The following is a 23,574-nucleotide window of genomic DNA, read 5'->3' as shown; positions in this document are numbered from 1 at the left end:
AAATAATAATTTAAATATTGACCAATCACACTTCGCCTTTTATAACGTTATTTGGGAGCATACAAATTCAAAAAATATCGGGCGAGTCCATTTTAGTGGCCGCAGTACAGCGAACTATACCAATACGTACGGGGTGGGTTATCAGTCTTCAATTTTACATTAAAATTTATTTATTTATTTATAAAGAAAAACTAACTAAATCAGTCTTCAGTTTTACATTACAAATTATTTATTTTATAAAATAAAACATGTTTTAAGGCATTCGTAATTCACACGAAACATATCGTATACCCTCAGGATAATTCGGAATGTTTTCAAATTATTTTTAAATCACTGGCAGGATTCTGCAAGTAAGGTTTTGATTGGTGGACATGAGCTCCAACTGGCTGGTGTTAGATCCACATGTAATAGTGGAGCTAATTTTAATTAGATTGAAATGTTGGTAGATTTGTTTTAATTTTTGTATCGATAAAAAAATTAAAACAAAACTACCAATATTTACATACATATATATATGGTGTGTGTGTGTGTGTGTGTGTGTGTGTGTGTGTGTGTGTGTGTGTGTGTGTGTGTGTGTGACATTTTATCACAAGGTGGTTTGCACCATCGGATTCCTTGAAAAAACTAAACAATTTAGAATGAACATCAGAAATCAAGTGAACACTTTCCTAAAGAGACCAACTCTGAAACTGACTATTGGACAAGTGGAAAACAATTGGTTGCGTGATTATTATATAGTGGCAACCTATTTAACAGCGACATACACATTTCCAGTAGCTTGTTAGCAAGGTTGTCCACCTAGGTTGTGCTCCTAGATATACTAGTATGTAGATATGAGTTTTGGTGGAAAACCTTTTACAGCACGCCGGGTCAATCTTTCAAGGGAAAAAACGGTTTTTGCTCCTGGGTAATTACTGCCAAATAGTTATAGGCCTATATATGGTTGCAAACGAACCACAACGCATTTTAGCATGGATTAAATTATTACAACTAATATTGTGGGTATGATAGAAATACATGGTAAAAAGGTTTCAGGCAAGCTAAGTTTGCCCGAATATCTCTATATGTTTGCCCTAATATCTCTGTTTGTTTGCCCGAATTTGGGAATTTGCTCCAGCACGGTGTGTGTGTGCGTGCGCGCGTGCGCGTGTGGGTGTGGGTGGGGTTGGTGGGCGGGGTGTCAGATGCCCCCATGCCCCGTTTCGTACGCTTGTACGTCGCCTACTACAAATTAATTAACGTGGTTTGTGATAGAGGAGATAAGTGTGATTCAACGCCAAAGTAGTAATTTTCATAGTAATGTCCCTTAAATTAATTGTCATAAAACATTTGATAAAATGATAATAGTAGTTTTGTTTTTAGCTATTATATAACTTTGGAAAAAACAAGTCTTATTGTTTACTTCATTTGATATTATACATTCTTTCTAATTTCCATGTAGATTGATAGATTGTAATTGTAGATTGTAATTGTAGATTGTAATGTTTTCACACCCGGACCTAATGGTCTGATGACGCATACAATTTGCAATCTGATCTATTTCTTTCAACATTTTTCGACGAATTGATATACAGTGGACTCTGTCTAAACCGGATTCTGTGTAATCCAGATCTCTGCGTAAACCGGTCCATTTCTAAAGCCCCTTCCTGCTAATGTTTATCTCCGGTGTAAACGAAAAAGAAAGAAAGACATGTTTTATTTAACGACGCACTCAACACATTTTATTTACGGTTATATGGCGTCAGACATATGGTTAAGAACCACACAGATATAGAGAGAGGAAACCCGCTGTCGCCACTACATGGGCTACTCTTTCCGATTAGCAGCAAGGGATCTTTTATTTGCGCTTCCCACAGGCAGGATAGCACAAACCATGGCCTTTGTTGAACCAGTTATGGATCACTGGTCGGTGCAAGTGGTTTATACCTACCCATTGAGCCTTGCGGAGCACTCACTCAGGATTTGGAGTCGATATCTGGATTAAAAAGCTCATGCCTCAACTGGGATCCGAACCCAGTACCTACCAGCCTGTAGACCGATGGCCTAACCACGACGCCACCGAGGCCGGTGGTGTAAACGGAATGCAAGTCCGTAGGAACAGTGGTCTGCCCGGACTTAATCTCCTAGGAATGCAGGTCCTAGATCTAATATACCTAGGAATGCAAGTCCTAGGACTTAAGTTCCTTAGGAATACTGGTCTGACTGCCAGGATATCAAGTCAGGGCCGGACTTGCATTCCTGGACATTCAAAATTTAAGTCCAGCCGTACACATAAAAATTAAATTATAAATGTAAACAAAACGATAAAACAGTTTCCTTTTTGGTTGATTTAATTAACTTAGGATACTAGCGCCTCTCTTTGTTTAAATATTTTCTATTTATTCCAACTTAAAAATAAACCAGGAATGAAAGTCCAGGTAGGACTATGGTTCCTAGGCTATGGAGGTCCGATAGGACTACAGTTCCTACGAACCTCGGTTCCTACGGAACTGCGTTCCTTTTACACTGGTCCTCTATGTAAACCGGACTATTTCGATGGTACGAAGCGAGTTTGGTTTAGATAGAGTATACTAAACGACCATGCCTGTCATACCATTTTTATGAAATAAGAGTGAACGGTTTTGGTATCTGACGAGCGAAAGCGAGTTAGATGCCAACACTGTTCACGAGTTTCATAAAAATGGTATAACAGGCAAGCTAGTTTAGTATTTTATTTATTACAAACCAACTGCAAACAAGCCGCAACGCGGAAGTAAGCAGATGTCGGGACCTACTACACGTATTTTTTCTGCGAATTGGGTCAGCAAGTGATCTACGTCACCTCACGTCACGCCTATATTACACTAATTAGATACTGAGTGATTGTTATGACATGAGCAATATCTTACACTGGTGAGTAATAAAATGTACCTTCACATGTTTTGTTTTCTTTAAATAATAAATTATAGCAAAATTGTATTTATCGTATCGATAAATACAATTAGAAGGTAAATGTAAAATATACGTTTGATGTTAATTACGATTATAAGGCGTCGGACCTATGGTTAAGGACCATACAATTAAAAAATATGAAACTCGCTGCCACCACGCAATGGGCAACTATTTGTGATTAGCAGCAAGGTATCGTTTATATGCAACATCCCACAGGTAGTACACACCACGGCCTTTCTTACACCAGTTGTGAAGCACTGGCTAGGGCGAGAAATAACCCAATGAGCCCACCGACGCGGATCGATCCTTGACAGACTGCACATCAGGCGCGCGTTTTATCACTGGGCTGCGTGCCGCCCCTGGGAACCAATAAACTGTTATAACAAAATATAGACATGATAGGTCACTGTAATGTTAAAAGACCGTGATATGTGCTGCCCTGTCTACGGGAGAGTGCATATAAAAATTCCCTTGCTACTAATTGAAACATTTATCAAAAGTTTGAAATCGAATAGCCGATGATTAATAAACAATACAAACTTTAACTTTAACTTTGTAGCAATTATTGGAAGAACTGTTGTCGATGCATTTCCGTGTGGGACCTATGAACGATTTTAATCATAAACTTTTCAGGCCCGTAGGAACGACTTTGGGAGTTGGGGGCACTGACGGATCGGGTACAAACTCTATATCAGATTTTGGTTACAATGGCAAAAATTAATGAGCCGATTGTTTTATAAATGGCACACACAAAAATGGTAATGTTTTGTTATTTTCAAAACATTTTTAAATTTTTTCTTAGTCAAACCAAACTGAAATTATTTACAAAAGACATTTTTGTAGGAGGATGGGGCAGACTATAGTTAATGGTATAAAGTTAAAACCTAAAACGATCTGCCGTTTTACATCTCTGTCATTTCAATACCAACTAATTCCAATGGTTTGTTTATGATTCATTTAATTCAGTTGCAATTGGCGTCAACAAGCATGGACTCTTTAATGTACGATTTACTCTGCTACTGTTTTAGTGTCTCCATCACGTGAGTGTGATTTGGTTATACGTAGAGCTCTCTTGATTTAACAGTTGCTTTTCGGTTTCAAACGGAATTTGTATAAAACTGCATGCACATCACATACACATTATACACATCTGTGACGTTCGTGGTAAAATAATAGTTATTATCTACATAGTTCACGATATACAGGGAAACATAATCAGGATGACACACGTGCATCATACAAATTCCGCAATCAATTTGATGATTTGCAGATGATGCATTGACCTGAATAAATAAGTATGTCATTGTTGGTAGCAATTTGAACATGTCAAAGTAGATATTGAAAGCTATTCATTTTAAATACATCTTATTTTCTATTAAGTTATTGAATTTTAATGTGAAGTTTTATGAATTGTTTTGGTTTATTTTGACTGGCATAATTTATGGAAGAAGAAGAAGAAGATTGTGTTTTGTTTAACGACACCACTAGAATACATTGGTTTATTAATCATCAGCTATTGAATGTCAAACATTTGGTAAGTTTGACATATAATTCTTAGAGAGGAAACCCGCTGCATTGGTAGCAGGGGATCTTTTATATGCACCATCCCATAGATAGCATAGCACATACCACGGCATAATTTATGGAAACATTTACCAAGTGTGAAACATTAATAGAACGGTCTTTCGGTAACCTGTCAACTGATTGACTAAGTTTATTTGAGAGAGAGAGAGAGAGAGAGAGAGAGAGAGAGAGAGAGAGAGAGAGAGAGAGAGAGAGAGAGAGAGAGAGAGAGAGCGCTATTTGTACGTGCCCATATACCACGAAGGTTTCCGGCATGCCTATCTCGGGCTAAACCTTTGACTTTCGCCAATGACTAAGTCCGGGATAGAAGAGGAGGGGTGAAGTTTGAGTTGAGGTGGGCGGAATTTGGGAAATCAATTTAGTAGTAGGTCAAAGACCTAAAGTCAAAATGAGAACTGAAAATTCTACTCATATCTGGAAGAAAAAAAAACCCTTAAGATTTGTATTCATTAGGAGCTGGATGAGAGGGACATCGCACGTGAAGTCTTATCTAAACAGAAATCCACCTAAAGTTGATCTTAGGAGAGTTTTAAACAACTGTTTATATTAGGGTATACTCAGTTTAACATTTTTATTACTAAATTTACAAGGAAAAGTGAAAGTAAAAAATATACAACATTTTAAACATTTATTAATAAAAAAAACAACAACAAACCCACAAAGAAGGATTCATTATTATAATTTCCATATAAAACTTCCACATGAATTATGTCAATCATCAACTATTTTCCGACTCTACTCAAAAGAATTTAAGGGTCAAAAATGTATAACCAAATAAATTTCAGAGTGTATTAGATTGATGATGTAAACTACACCAAAAATTTAATTTATTGTTCCATATTTATAAAAACCCACAAATAAACGTCACAAGAAAGTCACATGACATGCTGTCAAAGTTGAAGGTTGTCAAACATGGATTTTACACATTAGAACATTCGTTTAATAGTGTGTGAATCCACCCCTGGCGCGAATACACTCGACACATCGTTGCCTCGTGCTGTTGATCAGACGTCTGAAGAACTCTTGGGGAATGGCCTGCCACTCTGCCATAAGAAGTTGACCCAGATCATGAAGGTTGGCCGGAGGGGCATGGTTATCCCGAACTCTCCTGCCTAATTCGTCCCAGGCGTGCTCTATTGGGGCCAAGTCAGGCGAATATGCTGGCCAATCCATCCTGGCGATACCTTGTTGTCTGAGAAAATCCGTTACCACCCTGGCGCGGTGGAGTCTGGCATTGTCATCCTGCAGAACTTCCCCGCCGCCAATCTGCTGAAGGCCTGGGAGAACCAACGACCGGATAATCTCATTCAGATAGCGGATTCCATTCAGATTGCCATCCACCACACTGAGGGGGGTCCTGTGGTGGATAGAGATGCCGCCCCACACCATGACGCTGCCACCACCGAACCGGTGACGTTGTCTAACGTTAACGTCAGCGAAGCGCTCCCCAGGACGTCTGTAAACACGAACCCGACCGTCGTTGAACTGGAGACTAAACCTGGACTCATCAGTGAACATCACTCGACCCCACTGAACACGTTGCCACCGCAGATGATGTGTGCACCAGTGACGTCTGGCCGTTCTGTGACGTGGTAGGAGTGGTGGTCGAACAGCCTGGCGACGGCAGCGTAGATTATTGGCTCTCAGACGATTGCGTATGGTTTGATCAGACACTCGAGTTCCAGTCGCAGTCCGCAGATTGTCACGTAATCGGCGTGCAGTGGTTATGCGTTGACGTAGAGCCATATTGGTGATGTAGCGGTCCTCTCTATTTGTAGTGCTTCGGGGTCTTCCCGAACGTGGACGATTTCGAACAGAATTCGTTGCTTGGTACCGTTGCCACAGTCGGCCAACGACACTCTGACTGACACCAAGTCTCAGAGCAACATTTCTTTGCGTATTGCCATCCTGAAGCCAAGCAATAGCCCTTCCTCGATCTTCGATAGTCAGTTGATGTCGTACCATTGTCGAATTTGGAGTGTGCACCGTACACGAACGCAAGCTCCAATTATACAGAAATTCAGCATTGGGAACATGGAATACACATGCAAAGCGTGCAAATGAAGCGCTTTGTGAAAAAGCAAGTTATGGGCACTTAGCAGACCTTTCGCTTTCGCCCTAATTTATGTGCAAATGTAAGCATGTTTTCGCCATTAGAACTAGTCGACAGTGTCAATGACAGTGGATTTTAATTCATTTATGGGTTGCTTAGACCCACTTTCGTCAAAATGGAACAATACCATGCGTAACATTATGGTCTAGCTAATATAATTGACATTCAGAAAATAATGTCGAAAATATCGTCTGACCCTTAAATTCTTTTGAGTAGTATATATATTTTTAACATACTCTGTCTAGGTATCCTGTTTCTGCGCGTGAATAATATTATTAGATGCCATATCTAATAACATTCTTCTATTTGTGACTGCCTTATTGGGTCATTTTCAGCTGGTATATCAAAGGCCAAAATATGTTTTATCCTGTCTGGGGGATAGTGCTTATAAAAGATCCATTACTAATAATGGAAAAGAAGTTTGTTTGTTTTGTTTAATGATACCACTAGAGCCAAAATGGCCGACATGACAATTTCCCCATATAAAGGCATGGGAAAAATAAACCTAAATAATATTTTGTCATTTTATGTTTAACTATTTCCATGAATGAACATCTAGAATTAAAAAAACAAATACATAAATAGAAAATTGACCTTAGATGACATTAGGGGTCGTTTCAGTGTCATAACTGTGACAATTTATACATTCCTAATGATGTTCTATCAAATTTGTTAATGTGATTTCCCACCAAATGTGGGGTTTATTTGATTTAATTTAATTTGTTTTGAAATGTGAATATATTTTATACCTTAATACAAACACATAAAACAGTATAATAAATAATTCATTTACTAGCAAAAAGTATTAACTTTATTAGACCAACAGATCACATAATGTCAGTTATTGGGTAGTACTGTACATATGATCAGTTAATTTTTAATTTTTAATTTGTAAACTGTTACAAATATGTAATTTAAAATTAGTGCAATATGATACTTACAACTGCAATTATACACCATTAATGATTAAAGGGACATTCCTGAGTTTGCTGCATTGTAAGATGTTTCTGACTAATAAAATATTTCTACGATTAAACTTACATATTAAATATATTTTCTTGTTTAGAATATCAGTGTCTGTATATTCAATGTGTTTCTGGTCTTCTTAATATTTGTTAGAAGCCCAAACTGGATTTTATCTACAAATAATTTGAGCAAATAAAATGAAATTTAACCTAGTACAAATAGAACGATCAGAAGCACGTTTATATACAGCCACTAATATTTTATGCAGAAAAAAAATATTTGATACGCAATTACAATCATTAAAACGTATCTGTTAGTCGAAAACATCTTTAAAATTGTAGCAAACTCAGGAATGTCCCTTTAATATATTACTTTTTTATGTAAAAGCCTGTGTTAATGTGCATATTAGATGAAGCGAATTTTACATAAATTTCCCATTAATCACACTCACCACACTAAGTTTTTTTGTGTTACTGTGCTTGTATGCATCTGCAATGTCCTCTGCAGCTGTGTTAATGTTATCCATTTCACCTGCCACTCAACAGTTCTTTCGTGCTATGGCTAGGTATGTTTGGTATACCACACGAAGAACATGTTGTTGGACTAGTCCATCCTGTATTAATATAATATTGTCTATTCCTAATGCCTTTTCGTGTGAACATAACTTTGCTGGCTCTTGTTGCACTATCGTCTGCTCTTCCTTGGTCATACATACCTTTAATGTACCTCTGAACTGATGTTTACAGTCAGTACATCGTTCAGACTATCTGCTGTTTGGCATTCTGTGCTCATACTCCAATATGTAAATGGCTTGAATCACAATTTTATGTAAGGTAGGTTTGACAAGCCTACTTTATGTAAAAAGTGGTGCTGATTCCACAAATGGCAGTCTTAATGACCCTACTAAAGACAAACTTGCCATTTTGGACATTTTCTTTTTGCAAAAATGGCAAACATCATATATTTGTTATATGATTGGTCAGGCGTTACCATATGCTAATAAGCCTCTGAATATTTTATAGTTATATATTGGTGTCTAGAGCTCGCCAGATAATAACAATCTCATCAATCTGGCCAGTTGTTGGCCACATTTAGCCCATGTGTGGCCTAAAATGGTTATTTACCACAGGAAAACTAATTGTATTGTACAGTATAAACAGTATGTAAAAAGTCAACAAAAATCACATTTAAAAAGTGTTGCTGATTCATAAAATAGCAGTTTTAAAACAAAAGTACAATTTTTGCCATTTCTGGATCAAATTTTGCCAAGATCAGCTAACGATACAGACGGTCTAGTGTTGTATTTAATAAGCTTCAGAATATTTTACAGTACAATTTTGTGGTCAAGGTCTGGCCAAAGAATAACAATCTCATCAGTGCAGCCACCTTTTGGCCACATGTGGCTAAAACCATGCAGCTATTTTACATAGGAACAGTCAAGGAATTGTACTCCACATGAAGAATAGCGGTAAAATTCCATGAATAAATCAAATTCATGAAGCCAAATTTATGAAGCCAAATACAAACAGAAACTACAAAATGGCATGTTATGGTTTTTAAAATTATTTTTTTAACCAAAATATTGTGCAAAGAGCACATAGAAAAACGATATGAAATGCATACTCATCATCATGCACATGCCATCATGCTTATCGCCATTATTCTGTTCCATGGTATGAGACAACACGCCAAGCATCTAACTGCTGGTAAACCAGTGGTAAAATAAAAACCTGTATTAGCTAAAACAAATTCTAGCCATGATCTGTGTTTGTTTGTCGAATCATATCTATTAGATGAAAAGAAACACGATTCTTTCTTAAGTGTGAGGAACATTGCATGGCGACGACCTATATATTGACTATGGTCAAGCCAGCTTCTCAACTGCAGGACAATATATAAGCTAAGTATAAGAATATCTCTGTTATATGTTTCACCATCTGTTAGCTGTTTTGGGTACCTCTTAGACAGGTCAGGAACAGCCCTTATTGTCTTTCTGTCAGTCAAATACTAAAACCAGGCAAACTTTCGCTGCCATGAGTATGGTTTTATATCTCAATAATTTGTGCACAACAGGCATTTTGTCTGTTCTGAGAACATTAAGGACTTTTAATGCAGTAATGTTAACAATAGCTGGTAAAGAGTTGTACATACATTCAGAAATGCATTTCAAGTTATTTTTTAATCTAATTACGGCTTAACATTCCATTGATTTTGAGGTAAAATGTGTTGAGGTTGGCTTGTTTGTACATAATTTGGGCTTGCTTATTTTAGGCATACTTATTTTGACACACCCTTCATCGCCTCAGCTTTGGTACAATCTAAAGCACTGTATGAGTGTTGAACATATGGAATCACTCTTGATACTAGAAGTGACAAATGCTAGCTATACGTATGTGGTTTAACCCCTGGATTTTGTCCCAAAATCACTGTCAACAGAGTGGATGAAATATTTGGCATATTTAACATCCATGATGACCTATGAAGGTTTCTGTAATAACAGCAGTGCTGGAAAGCACGACATTAATGCACACCTCTGGGGGACTAAATTGATATGGGTGGTGTCTACGTCGTTTCATTAATAGGGCTGTATCATCAAACATGTGTGGTGGGGTTTCAGCTCTATGCTTGGTAAAACAAATGACATTTTCTTTACTTGAAATCACTACAGTCATGTACACACAGTGTGTGCTTGTACTATTTCAGACATTTTAATCTGGATGTCACCAATGTTGATATTGGTCAACTCTTGTGACCGATACCAATGTACATGAAACTTAAATACATGTATACTTTTTCTGTTACAGTTATATGTGAAAGGCATAGAAACAAATGTTACAATTACACGGGTAGACGCATTATATCCTAAACAATTCAGATATGCCCTAAAATGGTTTATTATTATTATTTAATTAATACGATCAATTCGGTACCTATTGTAACACAAAACGTTATATTTGCCTTCAAGATCTGCGTCTTCTCTATAAAACAGCTGTATTGGGATACGTAGAACGCAATGGGGGACCTGAGTATGTAGTGTCACGTGTAGAGACTGATGCACACCAGGTGTACTATCTCAGTGTGCTGTCAAAACACCAGGACATAATGATGTTGACATTAACGTCATCCTTCTGGATTAGTTCTCGTATCGAAACTTCAGTATGTGAATGGATTTCAAACTTTTGCGATACTATTACAATAGAAAAGTATAGGTAGCTTGGTGCAGTTGTTTCCAATGTATTGCCAGAATTTGATGATCTGACAGGATCTGATTATATGACACTTTCTTCATTCCTCAAAAAGGAAAAGGTCAATAACTCAGCAGTCTTGGAGAGAACACCATCATTGTTGGTAGCAAGCTTAAGAGTGTTGTGGAAAAAAAGATATCTTTTGACTTCTTGCTTTTGTGAATGAGATCAGGTTAAAAAAATATTCCTACAGAAATTTAAACCCAGTCGTGCAAATTTTCAACATACAACAAAGTGCAGATGTTAACACGTGCAATTATATGGTACATCTAAGTGGTCTACAAGAGGACATTCAAACCACATAGCATGGTTAGAAAGAGGCTAATGGAGTTTTTCTACCACCCGGGTTTATAAGTTTTTGACAGCATGGAACCTCAAGATGTTGCGGTTGGGGATGATGATGATGATGGTGGTGGTGGTGGTGGTGATGATGATGATGATGATGATGATGACGATAGCAGTACTGATGTTGATTTAAACATTAAAGATAATACTGATAATGACAGTTCTGCACGACTAAAACCAGTTGTTTTAAGACGCTTTTTAAATATAAGATTTGCTTACTGTATATGTAACTTGTTTTGAATAATCTATGGCTCAAATTTAACACTGATAGTCATACAATGTCAGACTGTAATTTTCATTTGTATTTAGCTGTATAAATGAGATTTTTAAACGATCTTTTACATACTATTCATATCTAGTACAATATAATTAATATCACTATGGCAAATAACCATTTTGGGCCACACGTGGGCCAAATGTATCTAAATACGAGGAGAGAGAGGCGAGTTTTCGCTAATGCAGACTATTTATTTACTTACAACATCACCCATTCCAATCAATGAGTTGGCGACACGCGATAGCGATCGTGGACATTGGGTAGACGCCCACATTGACTGTTTCACTCCGTTATTGGCTGAGGTAGGTGGTGTGTGTGCTCGCGTCTTTTAGACGCACGACGCTTATACTAATAAATGATGTAGAAGTACAAGAAATACCCATTCGTTGTTTGGTTTAAAAACGGAAAAACGCCGATGCGTTTGAAGGAAGAGATATAAGAAGTGCACTGCCAGAAGACCAGTTGTCACATAGTTCTAGTTGTCCCGTTGTTCAAGAACTGTTGGTTCTAGTTGTCACGTTGTTCAAAAACTGTTGGTTCTAGTTGTCACGTAGTTTCAGAACTGTTGGTCTATAAAATAGAAGACATTTCGGTATGGATTCCTTGATTTGCCTTTTCGTTCATCTCGCTCTACTAAGCACGAGTTTCGGTTCACAGGTAACTTCTTACGGTAAACGATAGCCAAGCATGCTAAGTTATATAAAAACTGACGACTGGTTAAATAGTACATGCACATCTGTTATGATGTTAGGTTGTGGATTTTGTGAAATACACTGAATATTAAAAACTGAAGCTTCTTAAAATGTTAGGTTGTTATTTTTCAATTTGTAAAACATACTGAATATTAGAAAACATATACATGTATGTAGATATACGTATGCATGCATTTCACTATGTGTATATAAATATCAAATTAGGACTGTCTGATCCTGGAAGGTGGCGCTGGACCTTTCACTTTATTCTACCTAAGTAGGCCTATGATAGAAAAGCAACCTTAAATGTACCACGATGCGATTTAGAAGCTTAACCACTTTTTCATCATTACAGAACTGTTCCTAGGAGGAGCGAGGGAGGGGGATGGTCAGTTACACACCTAGACAAATATGACAAAGTTTTTTTGTTGTTTTTTGTTTATCGTTCAAGTGTCTTTCATACACCCTCTATTATTGTGTCCCTTTTAACATTATACTGCCACTCTACTTAGTTTAGACTAGGTACTGCCGTGCATTATTTATATGTATGCCCCTTTCCTCCGTCAGGCTTGATTTTAAAAATATGTAAACTGCGAAATATAAAAATATGTACGGACCACAGTTTGCACCTTGATGCATTGTGTCTTATTATGCTGTTGAAATGTCTATTTGTAAATTGTTGTACACATGAAAACAAAAACTGAAGTAAATATGTAACACTGAGAGTGCTGTTATTAGTCGTCTAAATTCTAGAAAGACAAGCACCCATTTAGATCAAACTGCATGATGTAATAGAAAGTCAAATTGTAAACGTTTCGGCCATTTTGTGCTACAGTTTTAAAACTATTATTATAGAACATTTCTTAAATCCAATTAATCATGAATATTATATTATGTTGTATTATTATTATGTATAATCATGGATCAATTTAGACAATTTGGGGGCAAAGGATAGAGACACTACGTCAAAAAATTTACTATTGGCATTATGTCAAATAAGGTTTAGCACTAGGTGGCACTATATCTGAAAATACTCCGGGACTCAAATACTATATGCATGCAAAGTGGCACAATTCTATCACAAAACGCACAATTTTCGTTCTTATCCGCCCCACTAATACTGATGGAAAAAAATTAGGGAACATATGGAATTATCGACCAAATTTAAATTACTACTAGCGGAATAAAGTCCGTATTTCATACACAGATGTCAAATGGTATTGAATGTCAGTAGTATCGAATTAATTTCCTGTAACACAGTCAATGTTTGACATTATATATGTATTGATAGGTTTGGTTGCAGTCGCTATTTGCCGTTACCAATTGTGTGACCCCCTCCCCTTATATTTTTCCATTAGTATATTGATCTATTAATTACTGACTACAGGCCCTATATCTTTAATTTTGCAAATTTGATTTAAAAAAAAAAAAAAAAATTATTATTATTTTTTAATGTTTGCATGTTTTCTAATAACACAAAATTAAACAGTAGTGTGTACCTGTATATAAAGAAGTTTGTTTTGTTTAACGACACCACTAGAGCACATTAATTAATCATCGGCTATTGGATGTCAATCATTTGGTAATTCTGACTCGTAGTCAACAGAGGAAACCCGTTACATTTTTCCTAATGCAGCAAGGGATCTTTTATATGCACTTTTTCACAGACAGGAAAACATATACCACGGCCTTTGATATAACAGTCGTGATGCACTGGCTGAAACGAGAAAGAGCCCAATGTGGATCCCAGACCAACCGCGCATCAAGCGAGCGCTTTACCACTGGGCTACGTCGGTTATATGGCGTCAGACATATGGTTAAGGACCACACAGATTTTGCGAGGAAACCTGCTGTTGCCACTACATGGGCTACTCTTGGACAGCCAAGAGAAATGGTATGTGTTCCCAGGAATACGTGTTTGCAATTTAATTGAATATCAGCACGGATGTATGTGTAACACATGGGCAGAAACGAAGCTGCATAATGACCAAATATATTTATTAATTTTTCATGTCACTGTATATATGTGAAATATACTGATATACTGCAAATCAACTTTGGATAGAATTCCGTATTTTCGTCTCTTTTGTGGTATTGAATTATTGTATTTATCGCACTGTTACATTAACTAAAAGCACTACAAACGACGTGGTGCTACGGTATATAACTAACCCTGACCTAACCCTAACTTAACCTAACTTAACCTAACTCCAACAAATATCTTTCAAATTTGTTTGGGGTGGCAGTATAAGGACGTTTTGCGCCAACGTTCCTATTGTCAGCTCGTCTTGTCACCAAACACACTCAACACTTTCTTGTGTTTCTTCAACTTTTCAAACGCCTGTTTGGAGAGTGGAACGTCATTGTGTAATATATTGGCAATGATGAAGGTCAAGGTTTCTAGTTGATCCGTTATAATGTGTTTCAAAAGAAGATTTAACAGTTTTGTCGGTTTTCTATACAACAGGAACTGAAGAAAATATAGGCTCTCGTTGATACCTTTTGACATGTGATGTGGATTTAAAATGTGGGGAATATCCTAGTTCTCAGTCTCAGCTTCTCGTCGGCATGGGATGACATATCCACCACAAAATAATTAAAAGAGGTCTTCATGGCATCTCTGTATGCCTTCACCATTACACTAGCATGACCAGGAAACAACTGACGGCTCAACGACATAATCTGATATGTATCTTTTTTTAAAAGAACGAGATACCACGTGCTGAGAGCAATGCTTCTAGCAGACTGTCCCTGTCCTTAAAGGTTCTGAATAATGAATGAGAGGCTCAATCTTTTTTTGATAACATCCTGAGGTGCTATCCCTTTGTGATATAATACTTGATACATGAGATCATCCAAGATGATGAGTCCATGTATATTGGCAAAGTCTTCTATTTCCACTTGTGTATGTAACTCCGAATAAAATTTCAGATTGGATAGTCTTTTCCATCTCGTCACAAAGTGTTTGGTACACTCCATAGCAATACATGATTTTCTTTGAAGGATATTTGACATACACCTATTAAGTCTCTTCATCACTCATCGGACCAGACACGAACATACTCGAACAAGATTCAAACTCTGCGTTTTCCACTACTGCCTCTGGACTCCATGAAATAGTACTTTTGGGTAGCATGGACTTTAGTGTTTCAAATGTCTCATTTTTTAACCATGACACTCTTTGTTCCAACTTGTGCAGCAAATACTTCGCCTGACATCCAGACACGAGACAATCTTTTCTAACACAACCCATAGTGATGAATAGTCTGTAATACTAAACAACTTTACACATCACAACTCTTTCTATAGTGTCTGACCGTCAGTATGGCCCTGCGTGACCTTGAGTATGGCCCTGTGGCTCCGAGTATAGCCCTGTGGCTACGAGTATGGCCCTGAATGGCTCTGAGTTTGGATATGAGCGGCTCCGAGTAAGGCCCTAAGTATGACCATGTGACCCTGAGTATGGCCTGAGAGAACATATTTATATTATTTACAGTTTGGAGAGCACGCTCTTCTTTTCCAGCAAACTATACCGAACTTATTTTCTCTTGTCACAATGAGCCAATAACAAAGAGGTCAAAATTATCCCCTTTTTATACTCTGGCCTGAATAGGTCGGGACTACAGTAGGACGAGGTTGGGTCAGTAGGACGAGGCCAACGCTCCCCCCACCCCGTGTCAAACTAGGTCACGGTCACGGGAGAGTAGGTCAAGGTCACAGAATGTAAGTCATGACATCCGGTAGGCCTTTTCAAAAAGAAAATATGTTACAGAGTTGCAACAGAATAATACAGTATTCAGAAATTGCTCTTGTTTTCTTAAATTATTACGTGTCTTTTTTCCCGGGACAACCGGAAATGGAGATAACTAATCATATTATGACATGTTACGATATATTGTATTCAATATCTAAGCCACGAACGAGAGTTATTTTACAATTTATTTGTTAGGCAATATAATAGTATTGAAAGAGTTGTGAAACTTGATTACCCATTTATAATTACCATATCTAATATATGCGATTGATTGTATGCTTGGCATTAACATAAACAACCAGATGGTTATTAATTACCTGTTTGTCTACCCATCTATAATAGACTTGAAAGATTCCGTAATGGGAAACAACAGCAGTCACAGTAATTATTTTTACCATGCGTTAATACAGGATTATTTTAAATTGTGTTTGTCGTTTTTTTAATACTTAGTAAACAGGTAATATGGGATATTTATATGTAAATAATTGTTATGTGTCTTTTTTTTTCGTCTTTTTTTTTAATTATTTTTTTATTATTTTTATTTTTATTATTGGATACTTATTATGCTGGTATCAAATATAATATTCCACATGTAGGACTATCGTTGCATATATATATATATATATATATATATGTATATACGAACAGAAAATCCTTCTGTGTTGCTGGCACCTCTCTTCTAAAGTAGCAAGGGGGCTTGAGATAAAATATGTTATATAAAGAAAAAGTCAAGAAGCCTCCTTTAAAAGTCATATATCCCTCTTTAATTCAAATTTTCGCCTATTCGGGCTTCATCAGGGAAATTTTAAAACTAAACTAAAAGAAGTCAAACCATCCTGCATGAAAACATGGATTGAATAAATGAAATAAACCCAAGTCACCCATTCCTCTCTAACGTATTCGTAGTAAAGATTAAATTGTTAGGCTATACAATATTTCAGTGAATCTGAACAAGACCGTAATACATGGTCAGGGCCGTATCTCTTCACAGTGCAGAGTCGGATGGGCATATGATAAAATAGTCGTTGATTCTATGAATCTGTATCTAGTGCCTCATTAATATATATATAATCTTGAATGAGCTTGCAAAATCATTTTCCGTTTCTGCCTTATTAGCCTGTATTTGTTTTATTGTTTTGTTTCTCACAGGAAACTCAACAGTGTCCATTAGATACGCCATGTGTCATACTGGTTGGAAACAATATTCGAAATGGCAACATCCAACAAAGATACTGGTCGCACGCGTGTACTTGTGGTGATGGTGTGAGGTGCCCGGTGGAGTGGGGTGAGGACCCCGAGAAAACCGTCAGACTGTACCTGCATACTAATAGTAAGTCCTATGACGGAAAGTATGTGATTAGTTATTCAGTATGAAGTGGCCATTGCAGAAGACTCAATTCTTTATTCACCGTAAGCATAGCGGCTCATTGGTATTTAAGGACAGTAATTATACCAATAAATCTGAAAGACAAAACCGCGTAATACATGATCAGGGCCGTATCTGTGCACAATGCAGAGTCGAATAGGCATTTGACAAAATAGTGGTTGATTCCATGAATCTCTATCTAGTTCATTGTCTATAGTCACAAATGTCTTACGATAACCGGAAAAAACATTAACTCAATACATACTAAATCATATGCATATTTGATAAATACCTACTGTCTAATTATAGAACACACAGAAAACTTTATTGCGTCTCTTTTTTTTTCTGTTTCCTTTATTCTTTCTTCTTTTTTCTGTTTCCTTTATTCTTTCTTCTTTTTTTCTGTTTCCTTTATTCTTTCTTCTTTTTCTTTTTTTCAATAATATTTATTTCTGTTCATATTTAAAGTTGTGTAACTTGTACCTAATTCATTTGTACTTTAAAAAGCAATAAAATATGTTTCAATCAATCAACAAATACCGTATACGTAAATAAATGTGACTGAATATTAATTGTTCAAATGTCTTAGCTTTTTTTTGTTGTCATTTCACTGTCAGCAACATCGAATCACTTGTTGGTTGTTGTTTTTGTGTGGTTTTTTGTTCTTCCTTGTACATGCTTTTATTCTATTCAATAATATCCAGTGAATTATAGTTTGTGGTGTATTTCTCCTGTCTGCATTCATTTTCACTATTCGTAGTAGTATTCTAAGTCCCTTCACCGCCAGTTGTAACTAATTACTGGCAATGCAATACTGGTTTGGCTCATTTAAACTTAATACACCAGATATTGCTAGAAAGCTCCATTATTCTTACATTTATTTATTTATGTATTTATTTATATAAATAAATACCCATACATATTACATTATTATACATACGGCCTCCCATTTTTGTAGAGGAAGAATGACTTGCCCGAATTAAACGAAAATGCACGAATATTTATTCATATTAGCATTACGAAAACGAATCACTACGCATTTTAACATCGATTCCAACTAATAATGTTGGTGGAATGATAAAAATTACATGACAAAAAGGTCACAGGCAAGGTAATTCTGTCCGAATTTCTAGGCAAAACGAACGAGCGCTGTACTTTCTTGTAGTGACGTATAGGGGCGTCGAATTCCTTCGTGTAGCATTGGTACTGATTAACAACATGTAAGTTTAATGTCATGATTGGACTCGAGAATAATCAAACTAAAGCTTTGTGGCATCAGATTTAGAAAACAATGTGTATTTTACACACAGTAGCTTGCGGTCATTTGGTTGTCGACGATTGCCAAAGCAATACATATAACAGTTTCCTCTAGGCTTTCCCTACATATCAATATCAGTAATGGGAGGGCTGGAGGTGACTCGGAACTGACCACAACCATACCACCCAATAAGTTAAAGTTACATTCTCTGGTTACCATATTATAACATCATGTACAAATGTGAAATACAAGCTCAAATGCACTTTTAAAAAAGCCGTATGTGTTCGCTTGATTCGTCGCCTGTGCCGCCATAGCTCGGCAAAACACAAACGACAGCCTGTTGTCAGTTTCAGTTAACACGTGCGTTTGCCGATTTCAAATTGTAGGGTTCGTCTCAAAAAATTAAAAGAGAAATCTTCCGCTGTACGAAGAACGTTAGGTTGAGGATACGGTACTAGAGTCTTAAGTTAAAACCGGTTTGATCTTGACAGTCGTATCTTCCTATTTCAGAATTGATATTTTATAAAGTGTTAGTAGAACTTTCAAAGTTTAGTTTGTATACTAGTAACACATTTATCATGTATATATTTTTAAAATAAAATATACTAAAGTAAACAATGAACGTTTTCACTTCTTAATTTCACGTGTTAAAATCGACAAATTCAAATAAATATTATTTCGTTTGGAAAGGGTAAAGTTGGGGGGGGGGGGTTGGTTAACGACATCAAAGATAAAGCATATTGATTTAATAATCATCCGACCCCATACAACCGTAAATAAAATGTGTTGAGTGCGTCGTTAAATAAAACATATCCTATCCTTCCTTCCATCTGCTGTTGGATGTCTAACATTTGGTAATTTTGACATATAATCTTAGAGAGGAATCGGGTGCATGTGCAGGGGGAGGGTATTGGAGGTCGAAACCCTTACTTGCCCAAGCTTAAAAAAAATTGAAATGTATTTTTTTGGGGGGAGCATGGCCCCATATAAACTTCGCTCAACACAGTCTATAACCCCAACCCCGCTGAAATCCCTGCACACGCGCCTTAGAAACCCGCTACATTTTTTTTTAGCAAGGGATCGTTTATATGTACCACCCCACAGACAGGATATCACATACCATGGTCTTTTTGTATACCCGCCGATGGGGATCGATCCTAGACTGACCGCGCATTTAAAAAACCCACCTTTTTAGGTCTAAGTAATCAATAAAAATAGCATGTAGTCTTGAAAAATGTTACGTAAATCGAACACAGTACCCTCTTCCTCTACCCCTAGAGCGTTACGTAATTCGTAACACCCCCTTACGTGTAACGTGTATGCCAACAGCTGGCCACTGTCAAAATTTCAAGGCAAATCCCCCACTCACCGACCCCTGGAAAGACGTTGTACCATACCTCTATGGATATAAATATGTTTTGGAGATATGAGACGACCCCTCAATCAAGACAGTTAAATTTGTTCAAAAATCAAAAAATCTCACGTGATCTCTTGTTGGGGAATTCTATACTTGTGATAAACCAATGAAAACCGAGATCGGTACGAGCCCGTCAAAAGTGTCCCACTTTCAAAATACTGGCTTTGTTTTTGACCTGGATAAGCCAGCGTAGTGAAACCAATGCGGAGTGCGGTGTCATATATGCACTAAACGTAATTGGATTTTCTGTTCTATATGCTTAAATAATAAAAATATTCCAGGGAATGTAGTTTTAAGGACGATTGAAATCGATTACCTGAGACGTGTTTAAACTAACTGATTGCGCTGTGACGTGTACGTTAACTGCCTCTCGAGTGCCGTAAATAACTTTAATTGAAAAAGATGTTTAAATTTATTTTAAACCTGGTTTTATTTTTAGGAATTTGTACAAATATTCTTTATGTCATATGTTTGAGTTGAACAAGAAATGCGAGTATCTAAGATAAACTGATCCTTCTTTGGATTAACTTAATCAATGAACGAAACTAGCAATAAGAAAATGTATTTAATTTGTTTGGTACATCATCGAATATGCTCTATTGTTCGAAAACATTTTACAATGGATGTAAACTCGGGACTGTCCCTTTAAGATGTATTTATGTTTTGTTTTGTTTTTATTTATTTATTTTTATTTTTAATTATTTATTTTAAAGATGCAGTTCGAGCAATAGTAATAGAAATGAAGTTCTGCTACCAAGTGCAGTCCCGGGCGATGTGCAGTCCCAACCAGGTGGCGGTTAGTCTGAAGGGATACTCCGTTCTCCCACACCAGCTCAAAAACATCAACTGCCGCTGTCCGGGAAACGCCCCGCTACACGTCCAGAAAGTCTGGTTCGAGAGATTCATGGAACGACACCAGAACTTTGTCTGCAGCATAGTAAGTTTACTTAGTTCCCTTATAACCCCGTCACACCGCAGCTACGTCAATGACGATCTCGCTGCGTCCATGAAAAAAGGCCAGAACGCAGTGGAAACTCCTAGAACCTACCGAGAAAGCAGTGGGAACTTTTATTGACGTGACATGGTCTCCGTGGTCTCTGGAGACCGATTTTCTGCTACGTGGACTTTGAACATGTTCAAAATCTACGCAGCACCAACGCGATCTGAACAAGACGCAGTAAGGGCCTTCTTAGGACCTACTAACAGCGCCATAGACGTAGCATAAACGTAACGGACACGTCATATTGACGGTTAGAACGTAGCAACAACTCGGTGACAACTCCGTCCATGTCTACTGCGCGTCCACTACGCCTATTCTGTTAAGAAGTGAATTTGAAAGAGAGGCTGTTATCCCTTGACAGGAGAATACGTCGAAGATTAGATGTACCTACTGTGACCCGATTCTTATTTTTTTAAATTACTATTGCACCTAGTCCCCAATTGTTGTAGGCTACAATTATGGACTAATGAACTACATGCAGAGCTACGCCTTTCAATGTTTAATAGGCCATTTATGTATCAGTTATATGTTCTGAGAATGAGAAATGGGTGATTATTTAATTTGAAACATAAAACAAAGAAAAACCCAAGAAAAAACACACAAAACAACAACAGTAACAAAAATTAAACAATAACAAAACAATAAAAATAATGCCATTAATCCATAAAACTCCAGTTTCACAGGTCCACAGATTATTAGTATTTAGATATTACAAAATGTCCCGTCCGTCTGTTCTGTTTAATTAAATAAGTACTACTAGTAATTATTAACCTATATATATTATACTTTTACGATATTTTATTAGTAGCACGTCATATAGTTTGACAAACGTGACTTTTCATTATAAAAACTCCCATCTGGCTACCCCACCAGCTCTGACAACAATGTTCTCGTCCAGTGATCTGCTCTGATACAGTTTAGACGTATCATCTCTAACAAAATATTCCAGCTTCCTTATAGGTTAATTACATTTTGTTTTCTAGCTGTGCATACTAGTGGCAGGATCATGTCTGGGTTCCCTCAGCTCTATGTTCCCTCAGCTAACTCTAACCCTATCCCTAACCCTGAGAGAACATAGAGCTGAGGAATCCTAACCCTAACCCTGAGGGAACAAAGAGCTGAGGAATCCTAACCCTAACTCTGAGGGAATATAGAGCTGAGGAACCCTAACCCTGAGGGAACATAGAGCTGAGGAACCCTAACCCTAACCCTAACTCTAACCCTATCCCTAACCCTGAGAGAACATAGAGCTGAGGAATCCTAACCCTAACCCTGAGGGAACAAAGAGCTGAGGAATCCTAACCCTAACTCTGAGGGAATATAGAGCTGAGGAACCCTAACCCTGAGGGAACATAGAGCTGAGGAACCCTAACCCTAACTCTGAGGGAATATAGAGCTGAGGAACCCTAACCCTGAGGGAACATAGAGCTGAGGAATCCTAACCCTAACTCTGAGGGAATATAGAGCTGAGGAACCCTAACCCTGAGGGAACATAGAGCTGAGGAACCCTAACCCTAACCCTAACCCTAAGGGAACATAGAGCTAAGAAACCCTAACCCTAACCCTGAGGGAACATAGAGCTGAGGAACCCTAACCCTAAACCCTGAGGGAACATAGAGCTAAGGAACCCTAACCCTAACCCTAAGGGAACATAGAGCTAAGGAACCGTAACCCTAACCCTGAGGGAACATAGAGCTGAGGAACCCTAACCCTAACCCTGAGGGAACATAGAGCTGAGTAACCCTAATCCTACGGAAACATAGAGCTGGGGAACCCTAACCCTGGGGGAACATAGAGCTGAGGAACCCTAACCCTAACCCTGGGGGAGCATAGAGCTGAGGAACCCTAACCCTAACCCTGGGGGAACATAGATCTGAGGAACCCTAACCCTAATCCTGGGGGAGCATAGAGCTGAGGAACCCTAACCCTAACCCTGGGGGTAACATAGAGCTGAGGAACCCTAACCCTAACCCTGGGGGAACATAGATCTGAGGAACCCTAACCCTAATCCTGGGGGAGCATAGAGCTGAGGAACCCTAACCCTGGGGGAACATAAGAGCTGAGGAACCCTAACCCTAACCCTGGGGGAACATAGATCTGAGGAACCCTAACCATGGGGGAACATGGAGCTAAGGAACCCTAACCCTAACCCTGAGGGAACATAGAGCTGAAGAACCCTAACCCTGAGGGAACACAGAGCTGACCCCCTAGTGGCCACTTCTTTTGGACAAATGGCAATTACTTTTCAACAAACAACGTCCTATGTTACCCTGACTCTAGAAAATATTTGGGACAGTTTAATGAACTATAATTTTAATATTTTCAGCCAACTTGTGAAGTTAACCAGCGGGTGTCGTGCTCGCATTTGGGACAATACGAGACAACCTACATCTGCGAGTGTCCGGAATCATTCAGATGTGTTATTTCGCCAAGTTCGACGCAAGGTTTCTGTGAACCGATTTCGTCTTGATTCTGCACGTGCACATAGTGCACGGTCTTAATCAATCAGGCATAAAAAGGGACAAAATAAATCTCGAATCGATGTGCTACCTATCAATGTGGATATGATTAAGAATGTTTGTTTTTTGGGGGGTTTTTTAAATATCAACACAAGATATATATAAAT

General features: G+C 37.7%; 1 protein-coding gene across 2 annotated transcripts; it reads left to right on the top strand.

The window, feature by feature from the left end:
* Nucleotides 1–2,340: 2,340 nt before the first annotated feature.
* Nucleotides 2,341–23,548, top strand: LOC121384180. Of its 2 annotated transcripts, none has more exons than XR_005959357.1 (4): nucleotides 2,341–2,892; nucleotides 17,057–17,237; nucleotides 20,662–20,885; nucleotides 23,275–23,548. XR_005959357.1 is itself a non-coding variant. In XM_041514448.1 (4 exons), the coding sequence occupies exons 1-4, from the start codon at nucleotides 12,056–12,058 to the stop codon at nucleotides 23,416–23,418; spliced, it is 612 nt and encodes a 203-aa protein (XP_041370382.1). In that variant the 5' UTR covers nucleotides 11,765–12,055; the 3' UTR covers nucleotides 23,419–23,548. The 2 variants fall into 2 exon arrangements, 1 of the variants encoding a protein (XP_041370382.1); XM_041514448.1 differs by lacking the exon at nucleotides 2,341–2,892 and adding an exon at nucleotides 11,765–12,118.
* The last annotated feature ends 26 nt before the right edge of the window (nucleotides 23,549–23,574 follow it).

This window comes from Gigantopelta aegis, chromosome 10, assembly GCF_016097555.1.
Source record: "Gigantopelta aegis isolate Gae_Host chromosome 10, Gae_host_genome, whole genome shotgun sequence".
Taxonomy (NCBI): Eukaryota; Metazoa; Mollusca; class Gastropoda; order Neomphalida; family Peltospiridae; genus Gigantopelta; species Gigantopelta aegis.
The sequence above is the reverse complement of the archived record's forward strand: the minus strand, read 5'-3'. Positions and strand labels throughout refer to the sequence as shown.